The sequence below is a fragment of the Lynx rufus genome, unplaced genomic scaffold (genome assembly GCF_022079265.1).
Source record: "Lynx rufus isolate CCGP_SWC_20201006 ecotype Redwood Valley unplaced genomic scaffold, mLynRuf1.p SCAF_18, whole genome shotgun sequence".
In the NCBI taxonomy this organism is placed as follows: Eukaryota; Metazoa; Chordata; class Mammalia; order Carnivora; family Felidae; genus Lynx; species Lynx rufus.
In genome coordinates this window covers 41,474,910-41,487,019 of record NW_025814832.1, presented here as the reverse complement: position 1 = coordinate 41,487,019, position 12,110 = coordinate 41,474,910, and the positions used below count along the sequence as shown (strand labels likewise).

At 47.4% G+C, this 12,110-nt stretch overlaps 2 protein-coding genes across 2 annotated transcripts in view; both read right to left on the bottom strand.

The window, feature by feature from the left end:
• Positions 1-6,031, bottom strand: part of LOC124512839 (leucine-rich repeat-containing protein 37A3-like) — a 340,529-nt gene extending 334,498 nt beyond the window's left edge. The window contains exons 1-4 of the mRNA XM_047080445.1: positions 5,665-6,031; positions 5,120-5,299; positions 1,703-1,825; positions 706-874 (exon numbers count right to left, since the gene is read on the bottom strand). Coding sequence (XP_046936401.1) covers positions 706-874; positions 1,703-1,825; positions 5,120-5,299; positions 5,665-5,760 — 568 coding nt within the window. The 5' untranslated portion in view covers positions 5,761-6,031. The remainder of the gene's footprint in view (positions 1-705; positions 875-1,702; positions 1,826-5,119; positions 5,300-5,664) is intronic.
• Positions 6,032-7,279: 1,248 nt separating this feature from the next.
• The window catches only part of GOSR2 (golgi SNAP receptor complex member 2), a 68,542-nt gene continuing 63,711 nt past the window's right edge, over positions 7,280-12,110 (bottom strand). The window contains exons 4-7 of the mRNA XM_047081705.1: positions 11,416-11,642; positions 10,314-10,472; positions 9,342-9,420; positions 7,280-8,055 (exon numbers count right to left, since the gene is read on the bottom strand). Of these exons, the coding sequence (XP_046937661.1) occupies positions 7,986-8,055; positions 9,342-9,420; positions 10,314-10,472; positions 11,416-11,642 (535 nt within the window). The 3' untranslated portion in view covers positions 7,280-7,985. The remainder of the gene's footprint in view (positions 8,056-9,341; positions 9,421-10,313; positions 10,473-11,415; positions 11,643-12,110) is intronic.

Below are 12,110 nucleotides of genomic sequence, written 5' to 3'. Positions count from 1 at the left end.
CAGATCTCACATCGCTCGTAGATTTCAAATGGACAGGCGGAAACTATCGTTTCAGACCCTACTGCAGACCCTACTCTCCTGTGCATCAAGGGCTGGAGTCACATGGGGAGAAAGGTTCGGTGGTACTGCCCATGACCGCCTGGTCTCTTCCTGGGCATCACCCAAGGGAGCCTTACTCCCTTAGCCTTGCTAACAGCCCTGCCCCTCCCGGAAAACCCTAAGCCTAAGTGCTGTAGGCACTGGGAGAAAACACAGTACCAATGGGAATACCTTTTCTAGGCATCTGTATTTGACTCTTTACACTCCAGCCCTTTGATAGGAGGCAAAGGACTCAACATTTACACAAGAGTTTATTTAAATCTTTAGATGATTACTTTGCTGGGATAACTGCAGGCTGCAAGAGATATGTATTTGAAGGACTATTTTAGCACAAGGCGAATTCTTAACCAAAAATGGGAAAAACATTACTTCCCTCCTCCTAAACTTCTTGGCAGAAAGTCAGCTTTAGAATTTTAAAGTTAAAGGTTCTTTCAGGTATTGCCTGAGATAAAAGCCTGTACCGTAGGCCAGAAAAACTCTGCCTAGGGCTTTAGGAGCTTAGCAAGGGGGAGGGCTGGATGATGTATCTGAAAAGATGAGTTTTTAGAGAGAAAGAGGGATTCTGCCTCCCCTCCACCCCCACCCCCACCTCCACTGTAAACGGACCTTCCTCCAGGTTATCCAAAGGCTCCTCGGCCATGCCAGCTCCGGGACTCCGGCACTCATAGGATGGCAACACCACCTCTAAAGCACAGAAGAATTTCAGGCTCTGCTTCTGAAGTGGTGGCACAGTATCTTCATTTGCCCTTTCTTCAAGGTCAGAAAGATCCTGAAGCTGTTAGGATTTTATTATTATTTTTTTTTATGTTTATTTATTTTTGACACAGAGAGAGAGAGCGAGAGAGAGCGAGCATGAGCAGTGGAGGGGCAGAGAGAGAGGGAGACACAGAATCCGAAACAGGCTCCAGGCTCTGAGTGGCCGGCACAGAGCCCCACGTGGGGCTCGAACTCACAGACCGTGAGATCATGACCCGAGCCTAAGTCGGACGCTCAACCGACTGAGCCAACCAGGCGCCCCGAGCTGTTAGGATTTTAAATGGAAGGTCCTTCCTTGGATCTGAATGTAAGCTTCAAGATGTTTTGTTATTAAAAACAAAACCAGCGGCGCCTGGTGGCTCAGTTGGTTAAACTTCCGACTTCGGCTCATGTCGTGATCTCACTGTTCATGGGTTTGGGACCCGCGTCGAGCTCTGTGCTGACAGCTCAGAGCTTGGAGCCTGCTTCCGATTCTGTCTCTCCCTCTCTTTCTGCCCCTCCCCCGCTTTCAATCTGCTTCTCTCTCTAAAAAAAAGAAAAAAAAATGCAAACTAAACTCCAGCAATCCCAGCCCACAATGGAGGTATCCTATAGCTTCAAAATCAAGTAAGACTTAGAAACGGATAAAGACAATTGGTTTTTATTATACACCATACAAATACTGGAGAAGATTATGGACACCACCACCCAAGTTACTGAGATTATTATGAATTCTTGGTGGCAGGCTCAGGTACTTCCAGTTAGAGGCCTCTCACATCTCCCCACAACCCAGTTTTCTCCTCTCTGAAGTCCAGAATTTCAGTGTTGAAATGATTCTAATTAGTCAGAGAAAATCTATAAAGTTTACCTTGATGATCCTTTTTGACCATCCATTGAAACCAAAGTAATAATTTGCCAGTTCTTGGCACTGGGAGCTGTTTAGGGCAAGGGCCTGATGTTGAACCGCCTTATGTTTGGTGCCAAGACGAACCTAAAGACATAAGAAATAGACCTGAAAATATCATAACCTGACACAGAGGCTTCCTTTGGATACACCTGAGATTTATCAATACCTATTTCATAGAGAGGTTGTGAAGATCAAACTGGAAACATTTTAAGAAATCAGCTCCTAATAAACCCTAAATAAATGCTATGTACTATTTTTACGCTATAGACTTTTCTGCATCATTTCCAGGGCCCTTGATTAATCGGCTTTTGTGATCTCTGATATTGAAAGTGATGATGAAAGCAACTAAGGAAGCCCTCTGGAAGCAAATTATAGGGCTGTAGGTAAGCAAGGGAAGTAAACTTTTTGCTGTCTCATCCCGTAGCTCCTGTTTGAGAATATGACCTCAAGAGCAGATAACATGGACCTGAGTAGGACCTGAATCAGCAGCACTCACCGCCCGCAAATTACTAACCCCTGTTAGAAGAAGGAATATACATACTTCTGTAAATTTTACAAGCAAATAAAACAATAAGAGGTTCATTTGCCTTAATAAGCTTCTTTGAGAATGCAAATACCTCCAGTGATAACTCTCTAAGTAACTTACACACTACAGTGTATTTCTTACATCCTCTAGTTCTTTTTTTAAATGTCTATTTCGGGGCGCCTGGGTGGCTCAGTCGGTTAAGCAGCTGACTTGGGCTCAGGTCACGATCTCGCCGTCCGTGAGTTCGAGCCCCGCGTCGCGTCGGGCTCTGGGCTGATGGCTCAGAGCCTGAAGCCTGCTTCCAATTCTGTGTCTCCCTCTCTCTCTGCCCCTCCCCCGTTCATGCTCTGTCTCTCTCTGTCTCAAAAATAAATAAAAAACGTTAAATAAACAAATAAATAAATAAATGTCTATTTCAAGTGGGGTGTAGTATATTAGTATATTCATAAAAATTCAAATAATTCAAATAAAGTCAAAGTATTATTAACTCTTTATTGATTTGTTTGTGCAACTTCCTCTATCACTAGTTTATCAGTCCCTTAAGTGCTTGAAGGAACCATATTTTATTCTTTTCTCATTCCTAGAATCAAGCACAGGTCTATGGATTAAGTGAATGGATGAGTAGATAAAAAAGTGAAATTACTTTCTCCAACTGAAGCTGCCTGCTAGGAAGGAGAAATGAAGATGAACTTTTAAATGTTGAGTGCTACAGCACAGGCTAATGGTGAGGCAGAGTGGAGCTGTTCTGGACAACCAGGAAGCTTCAGAAGGGCCTTGAGCCCCTGAGTGGTAGAGACAGTTGTCACCTTAGATAACCTTGCCACAGTTCTTGCTGGCAACCGTTTTCCTTCATGCTACTGAAAAAAAGCTCTCAGATGCCTTAGGCCTTTCCTTGATTTTACTGTAAGATGTTATTCTTGGGGCGTCTGGGTGGCTCAGTCTGTTGGGCATCCGACTACAGCTCAGGTCATGATTCTCACAGTTTGTGAGTTCGAGCCCCGTGTCAGGCTCTGTGCTGACAGCGCACAGCCTGGAGTCTGCTTCCGATTAGGTGTCTCCCTCTCTCTCTGCCCTTCACCCGCTCATGCTCTGACTCTGTCTCTCAAAAATAAACATTAGGGGTGCCTGGGTGGCTTGGTCGGTTAAGCGTCCGACTTCGGCTCAGGTCATGATCTCACGGCCTGTGAGTTCGAGCCCCGCGTCGGGCTCTGTGCTGACAGCTCAGGGCCTGGAGCCTGTTTCAGATTCTGTGTCTCCCTCTCTCTCTGCCCCTCCCCTGTTCATGCTCTGTCTCTCTCTGTCTCAAAAATAAATAAACGTTAAAAAAAATTTTTTTAAATAAACATTAAAAAAATTTTTTTAATGTTCTTTTTTAATATGTATTTATAAAAGGCAAACAAACAGACAAACAACCAGAAACTATGTGTACTTGCCAAAGTATAAAGGAACACATAAGTAAATTGGGCAACAATTTCAGTAAGCAGCGGGGGGTGGGGGGGTGGTAACCCAAGGCTCTGTGTTCAATAAATAAAGAAATTTAATATGAATGCTCTCTCCTGTCAACTATATATTGACTTTGGGCTTTATGCTGTGAAATCTCAAAATCCATTTGTGAAATGGTCTTAATGTCCAATGAGAGAAAAACACCTCATTACTCACAACTGATACAAAGTAATTATTTCATAATCTGGAATAGCTGAGTGGCTGGGTGACATTTTCACAGGCTAGAAGCTTGCAAACTAAGGAATGCCTGACAGGTGATCATTTCAATCATAGGGAGTGGAGCCAGGATTGAAGACAGTGTTGAACAAGTGGAGATAGTATACTCAGAGTCACATTTGAGAAGGATTCTTAGATTTGATCCAGATTAAATCAGTAAGGAAGGGCATATGGTAAGAATAGGCAGTCAAGTCCATAGGAAGTAGCTAGATTAAGAAGCCAGTTAGAGAAAGCTGATGAAAACATACAATTATAAAGTGAAAGGTTTGGCAATCTAAGCCTCACTCAACTTATTCAAAGGAGTTGACATGGCCCTTGATAAGGAAATGGTGATTGAATTGAGGCTCATAATGAAATATAATTCTGGGGCTCTGGGAAAGCAAAATGGACAGCATGTTGGTATGGAATAAAGTTTCTGTGGTGTATTAAAGAATGTTTTAACCATTTTCCCAGGAGTTGAAGGGAGTTCTGCATAGGCAGTTTGGGAGTGATGACGATGATAATGACGATGAAGCATCCTTTATAATACAACTGATGAAAGAGTTTGTCATTTTATATCCACATAATAGAGGGGGGCCTGGGTTGCTCAGTCGGTTAAGCGTCCGACTTCAGCTCAGGTCATGATCTCAGGATTCGTGAGTTCGAGCCCCACATCGGGTTCTGAGCTGACAGCTCAAAGCCTAGAAGTTTGCTTCTGATTCTGTGTCTCCCTCTTTCTCTTCCCCTTCCCTGCTCATGCCCTGTTTCGCAAAACTGAATAAAAACGTTATGAAAAAAAATTTTTAATCCCCATAATGTAAATAGAAACAAGACTTCTTGTGAAGCTTTGTTAAATTAAGGGCACCAAAAAATGACACGGGGTTGAACATCAGTAAGTTTGGGTTTGCCCTCTACCTTCCAGTTACTGTCATGAACCTTAAGTAAGTCACTTAACTACCCTGAGTTCGAGTTTCTTCATCTGAAAACAAAACAAACATAACAAAACAACCAAAAACCCAGGGAAACCGGAGGATCAGTGTAGCAATGCATCTAAAAGCATTCTGTAAACCACAGTGGTATACCAACGCTGGTCTAGTATTGCTGAATTCAACACTTCGTCCCAGTGGAGTTAGGAATTTCCTACTTGCACCCACCTTCACTGGAGAATTCTGAAAAAGCTGCTTCTGGTCGCATGCCTTTTGGGCTCTGTGAGCATCCCTTGCTGAGTAAAACTTGATGATGGCGTAGAAACCAGGACGGGCCACTGCAGCGTTTGGGAAGACTCGGACCGAATACAGAAGGCCAAACTGGGAGAATACTGCGAACAGAGAATGCTGTGGGGTGGTCCCACGCCAAGTAAGTGCATGAAATTTCACGCCCAGGAAACAAAACTGCCTTCTATTCCCTAAGCCCTCCTGCACACGCAACCCAAAGCACTTCTCATTTCGTTGAAAAGATTTCCCTCTGAAACCCTAGGATTCGAGAAGCATTAGAAAGCAACATGTGCTGGCTGTTGAGAGTTACCTCTCAAAAATCTGCCGGGGCTGAGACTGCAAAGGTCCCTTCTAGAACTAAGATTCCTCTCGGCGGAGACTACAAGGCGCGCGAGGCGCTCAAAGCCAGACTCTGAGACTCCCAGTCACGGGGAGGTGGGGGTGTCTCCCTCCCCGCCTCCCTCCCTCCATCCCGCCCGGCTCACATGCAAGGCCTCGGCCGTGGGTCCAGAACTCAGCTCCCACACCAGCAAGGTTTTGTCACTCTCGGTGGGAACCGTAAAAGAGACCAATTCCGCCATCCTACCACCAAGGCGTAGGCACGACTAAGGTTTAAGTGGCACCGCGCCTGCGCAAGGCGCGCCCGCGCTTTTTAAAAAGGGGCTGGTACGAGGGGCGGGGCCAGCTCGCCGCGGGGTGGGGCGGGGGCTGTCCCCCGGACCTCTCCTTCGTCCCTCCCGCTCTGGGGCGGGTCTCTGCCTCTACTTCCCCTCCCGCCGCTCCATTGTCTCAATGTCGTAGAATTTAGTGCTTCTAGTCAAGTGTATTTAAAAAAAATTTTTTTTAAATATTTATTTATTTTTGAGAGACAGAGTGCAAGCAGCGGAGAATCAGAGAGAGACACACACACACACACACACTCCGAAGCAGGCTCCGGGGTGTCAGCACAGAGCCCCAAGCAGGGCTCAAACTCACAAACTGTGAGATCACGACCTGGGCTGAAGTCGGACGCTTAACCGACTGAGCCACCCAGGCACCCAAGTGTATTTTTACAGTAGGGTCTAAAGGGTGAGCTTACAGGATCCCTGGGTGTGGACAATTTTATGGCAGCCTTCTTCGTCTTCAGTCCGGGAGAAGATTTAGACTACTAGCAGTTAGTAAGTTACCTACTGAACTTAAAAAATTTGGATTTCTCTACGTTGTGTGGGAAATGACCACTAAAGATGCAATCCTTTGGCTTAAGAATGTTTTCATGAATGTTAAATATACAAATCAAACTATAAGTCATTAAGCCATTAATGAAATCCTTAAAAAGCATTCCCTGATTTCCCTACGTGATTTTGATGAATTGGTGTACGTGTGTGCTTGTTGGGGTGAGATGATGTGGGAGTTTGGCAAGCAGGGTAAGAAGGAGAGATAAATTTGAAAAAATCAAAGAGTGAGGCCAGGTAGGGCACCAATATTGGAGCTCACGGTGCTTGTGCAGAAGGGCCGTTCTCGGCATCCAAATAGCTATTTTGAGGACTGACACACTGAGAGGGAAAGTAGGTCCTAATGATCCTTATTTTAATCCTAGAATGTCTGAGCCAGAAGGGGCCTTACAAAACAAGTCTCCTGAGGTTTCTAAACAGTGGCCTTCAGACTGCTGCTGGTCTGTGGTGAAGGTTTCACCAGTCCTTGCCAAAGCAAGAAAAGGTAATATAAGCAGGGTTAAAAAAAATATTTTCACAAAACAAAATCTATTCAATTATCCTATAAATCTGACCCTCATTTAAAAAATGATTTTAATATTTATTTTTGAGAGAGAGAGAGCATGCATGTGCGAATGGGGGAGGGGCAGAGAGAGAGAGGGAGACACGGACTCCGAAGCGGCCTCCAGGCTCTGAGCTGTCGCCACAGAGCCCCTCGCCGGCGCTCAAACCCACAAACCGCAAGATCATGACCTGAGCCGAAGTCCGACGGTCAACCAACTGAGCCACCCGGGCACCCTGACCTTCATTTTTCATGCTAAAAACTGTTTTATGAAGAGATGCTGATAGAGGATACTTGTGATTAATAGTCTTTCTTGGGCATTAAAATAAAAAGTTGGAAATTTTAACATGGCCTTAACTTTTTTCGTGTTTTACTGGTCTGTGAAGTCCAAAAGTCTGGGAACCACTCAAATGTCAAATCTCTCACTTCAGAGCTGAAGTAGTTAAGGCTCAGAAGTAGGGACAGCAGTGGCCCAGGTGGGACAGTTTATTCAGGCAGTTCCGATTGTAGCCATGGGTAGAACATTCCTCCAACTGCCCCTTTTCTGTCTTTGCGTTGTCATTTTGCAGGTTCAACTCCACATCAGCACCATGTATTCATTGTATGTATCCACTCATTCGCTGTAGCCAGTATTCGTGTATGTCTCTGCCTCTCCAGGCAGATGGTGAACACCTCAAGAACAATAGTTATGATTTACCTTCCTTCTTCTAGTACCTACCACCCTCCTGCCATACTAGGTACTCGAAGATATCTGGAATTAAAAATGAATAAATCAACACATTCTTTGCACAAGGAATGCTTTAACAATTCCCCAAATATAACAACTTCTTCACTGTGGTCCTCTCTTGGTTTGCGAATGACAGTCAGGAACCAGGGGCCTGGGCCTGGATGGGTACAAGGAGAAAGCCCTAGAAAACCATTTATTCCTGGGGCTCCGGTCAGTCCTTTTTAAAAAAGGGAAGGAAAGAAAATAACGTGAAGTGGAGGCAAGAGGAAGAAGGCATGAAGAATCCCCAGGCGAGAAGAGGAATGCTGGAATGACTCCACGCCTGTCTCATTCCTTGTGACACCCCGTCATCCAGTAGGAGAGTGGCCGGCCCGCACAGTGCAACCTCCATGCCACCCTGTGGAGAGAAGAAGGCTGGGCTCTTGCTTCCTACTTAGTAGCTCCTTCTCCACATCCATGACCCAGCACTTAGTGAACGCACAGCACAGCACGGCAATGCACAGAACCCCCTTCATTGCTCGCTCTCTGGTCTGTCCCCCTGTGGCCCCTCTGAGCCTTCCTTTAAATTTCTCTTATCTGTGGTGTTTGGCCCCTCCCCCCGTCCAGTATGCTCCCACGTTTTCAAATCCTCCTCTGGCCCCGAAGGGGGAGCGCACCATTTTACAAGGCTGAGAGTCACTAAACACACAGAAAGATAAATACATACATACATACATACATACATACATACATAACCAATCCGTCAATCTCAGGGGCAACTATCGACTCTCCCTCCAGAGAGGGTCATCCCTAATAGCCGTCAGCGTCTCTTCCGCATGGTGTTCCTAGAGTAGGCAAGGCACTTAACCCCCTCCATCCTCACAGGCACCTGTAGAGGCAACTTATCTATCTATCTATCTATCTATCTATCTATCATCTATCTCCAATCTGAAGCTCAGAAAAGTGAAGCAACCATTGCACTGTCTACCATTGGGAAGCTGACAGCTTTGGGGGTATTTGCTCAGCTGAGGAGCTACGCACCTTTTATAGAAAATGTTGCCGTGAATTATGGAGAGGGCCAGCCCCAACCCCCACCCGTGGCCGTGGCCAGCATGATGGTACTGCTTAACTGCTCCCACACCTACAGCTCATTGAACCACGCGGGGATGATGGGTCCAAGCTGAGCCAATCAGATTCTCTATCCCAGCCCCTTGGACTCTGGGGCTGAGACTAGCCAGTCTCCGTGACTGCTCAGAACATTAGCCCGTTAGCTTGGGGGCAGCCACGATCTGTCCTCTGGAATGTGGAGCAGAATATACTGCTCTACAAAGAAAGTAGTGAAGGAAATGCACGAGGAGGCAGAAACTTGTCAGGAGAGCCACACTGACAGTTCCCAGCTCCGCCTCCATTCTCTTCCCAAGAAGAGACCCCTTGGGTAAGCTCGGTGAGACACCTTGTCCCCTCTGAAGCCATCTCCCTCAGCTCACTCAAGTTGCTTTGCTACTGTGTCCAAAACGGTTTTAATACAACATCAGAGAAAGACCCAGATCCCAAGTCTTGTAAGTCCCAGTTCCGAGCCCCGCCGCTCTCCCACGTTTTTCTAGACGGTCAGAAGGGGTCGAGTCCTTGCCTCCTGTCCCCTCCTGTCACTACATCCTTCTTGGGGCTCTGCCTGCTAACTTAGTCCCACAGTGACCTCCTCACCAGTTCTTCATTCCCCCTGCTCCAGACACAATCTTTTTCACACAGTTGATGGTTGAGAGAAGATCGGGGCTCAGCAGTTCTGAAGGGGAGGCAGAGAATACCCGTGAGAACACAGAGGACAGTCCCAGAGACTGAGGCAGACACTGGCTCTCCCTGCCCCCCAGGGGCTGAGTCCTTCCAGATTAGGCAAGGGCTCCCTCCCAGAGGCCCATTGAGATATCCCTACAATGGCTGCTAGAGGTCAAGGGTGGCTAGGGGTGGGGGCAGGAGGGGCAGGAGTAAATGTATGTTTACTACCACACATCCTAGCTAGGGTACATGCTGGTTCACGCCACGTTTGAGGGTTTCTAGGGAAAGGAAATGTCAAAACAGGCAGCACAGAGGCCAAGGTAAACCTTGCCTAATGAGAGAGGCTCTTCAGGTCAAGAGTGCAGGGATGTTGATCAGAGTACGAAAGAGGGAGTAAGGGGCAAAGTCATGGACCTGTGGAGCCTCCAGGAGTGGCTCTGAGGTGGGGAGTTTGCCCTTGGCCTCCAATCAACCAGGCCATTAACCACACAAAGTCAGTACTTGATGGTTAGAGCTGAGCCTTCAGGGCCACCAGTCTGGCATTCAGCACTGGTTCTATGAGCCTCAGTTTGCTCGTCTGTAAAGCGGGGATCAAAACAGTTTCCACCGCATGAGAAGCTGGCATGTGAAGTGCTTAGTATATAACACACTCTTGATAAATGTTGGCCGCTGCTGTCCTCTGCTACTGGGTGTGCAGAGCCTTTCTGGAGCCTGCACCCTGGAGAATCTCCTAACCGGAGGGGCATCGTAGCCACTAGTCAAATCCTCTGCTCAGCAAAGGCATTCCCGGACTCCTCGGGCCATCCCTCTGGGTGCATTCCCAGGCTTGGAGTGGGAAGAGAAGTCCTGTGAGTAGACCCCACTCATCCTCTCACCTCTCCCACCCTGAGACCCCGGCCAGACCTTTGCAGTCTTCGTGGCAAATGTTTTCCGAGTGACTCTTGTAATCATTGCACCAGTAGCGGCTGTTGATCTGGAAGATGCCATAGTCGAAGCTGCCGTCTGCATTTTCATTTACCTTTGATAGGTTGAAGTTGCTCTCCACAAAAGCCAGGCACAGCCCTTAGAACAGGGAGAAGAAGGTTTTTAGAGGGCTCTGAACTGAGGGACAAAGGATACGGAGGAGAAAGGGAGACGGGGAAGCAGAAGAAAGGAACAAGGCCTAAGAGGCTAGATGGGGCAAGCTGGCTGGAAACACCCATTAGCTTCTCCCCTCGCCCTTCGGTCCATCCACCTGCCCCTCAGTACAACCGCTCATCATCCCGCTGTCCATCCGCGTCTCCTGCACTTGATGACCGCCTACTGTGTGCCGTGACCCGTGCAAAACCCAGTGAGGGACATTTAGCTGGGTCAAAGGCAGCTGGTGCCTTCAGAGGGCCTATAGTACAAGAATGAAGACACACACCTTAAAGGACCGTAAGACAAGATAAAACGAGAAGGACAGCACAAGACAGGTGTGTGCAAAACCTGGGCAGAAGGAAGCTAGCCCCACCATGGAGGAGGACGAAGCCTTTGCACTGCCTGCTCCCTCTGCCTGGAATGCTCTTCCCCGGACATTTGGGCGACCCGGTCCTTTGCCTCATTCAATGCTGCTCAATGTCACCTCCTCAGAGAGGTATTCCTTGACTTCCCCTTCAAGGACAAGGTTACCTCTCACTCCCCTGGCTTTATTCTGCTGCATAACATTTATCACCACCAGGAAGTGCTTCATATGTTTGTGTGTGTGTTTGGGACTCGCCTCTCCCCCTAGAAGGCAAACACTGTGAAGGAAGGGGCTTTGTTGATGTCTCTGTCCCCAGCCCCCAAAATAGTTCCTGGTACATAGTAAGTGCTCAGTTAATAATTGTGGAAGGAATATAGAATGTTGGGAGGGGCTTCTCGGGGAGGGCTGCTTTTTGAACTTGGCTTCGAAAGATGAATGATGGAAAGATGGCCACATAGGGGGTGACCAGGAGCAGAAGAGGAATGGGGGGGGTGGGCGGGAGTGTGAGAAAGCGGCACTCACAGTCACTCAGCGAGTAGCCCTCAAACCCATCCAGATCCTCCTTGTGCAGCACTCTGGCCAAGTCACAGCGATTGATGAGCTTGGCCTCATTTATGGCAACGAGGCAGCTGACCAAGGACATGAGTAGCGTCCTCATCATCTTCGGAGGGGAGAAGGTGCAGCTGAGGGCCTGTGGTCCCGAGGATCTCCCAGACGTGCTGCTGGTCTCCTCTGAGCACCTGAGGAATCTGGAGAGAGCAGCCAAATGTCCTGGCTCACTCACGGCTCCCCGCCTGGCTATTTCTCTTTCCTCTCACCATTTTATACTTTTTTTTTTTTTACTACAGAAACTTTCAAACATTTACAAAATAAGAGAGAATAATATCATGAATCTCCATGTAGCCATTGCCCGGGGTCAACAGTGAAAAACTGAGGCTGATCTCCTTTCATCTACAGGTTTTCTCCTCTTTTAGCCATTCTCACTCTTGTAAAGGACACCTGGCTATGGGCAGCATTTGGGTACAGGGGTGGGGAGTGAGGCTGGCAAAGGAGATTGATGAGAACTGGACTTTACTGGTACTTGTGTGTGTGGATTTGAACATGTGCTCTCGTAGGAAGGGCCAGGCCACTGGGTGTTGATCTGCCCTCAACCCCACGCTCCCAGACGCATGATATGTGACTTTTCCCAAGGGTATACCCTGCCTTGTGCAATTCCT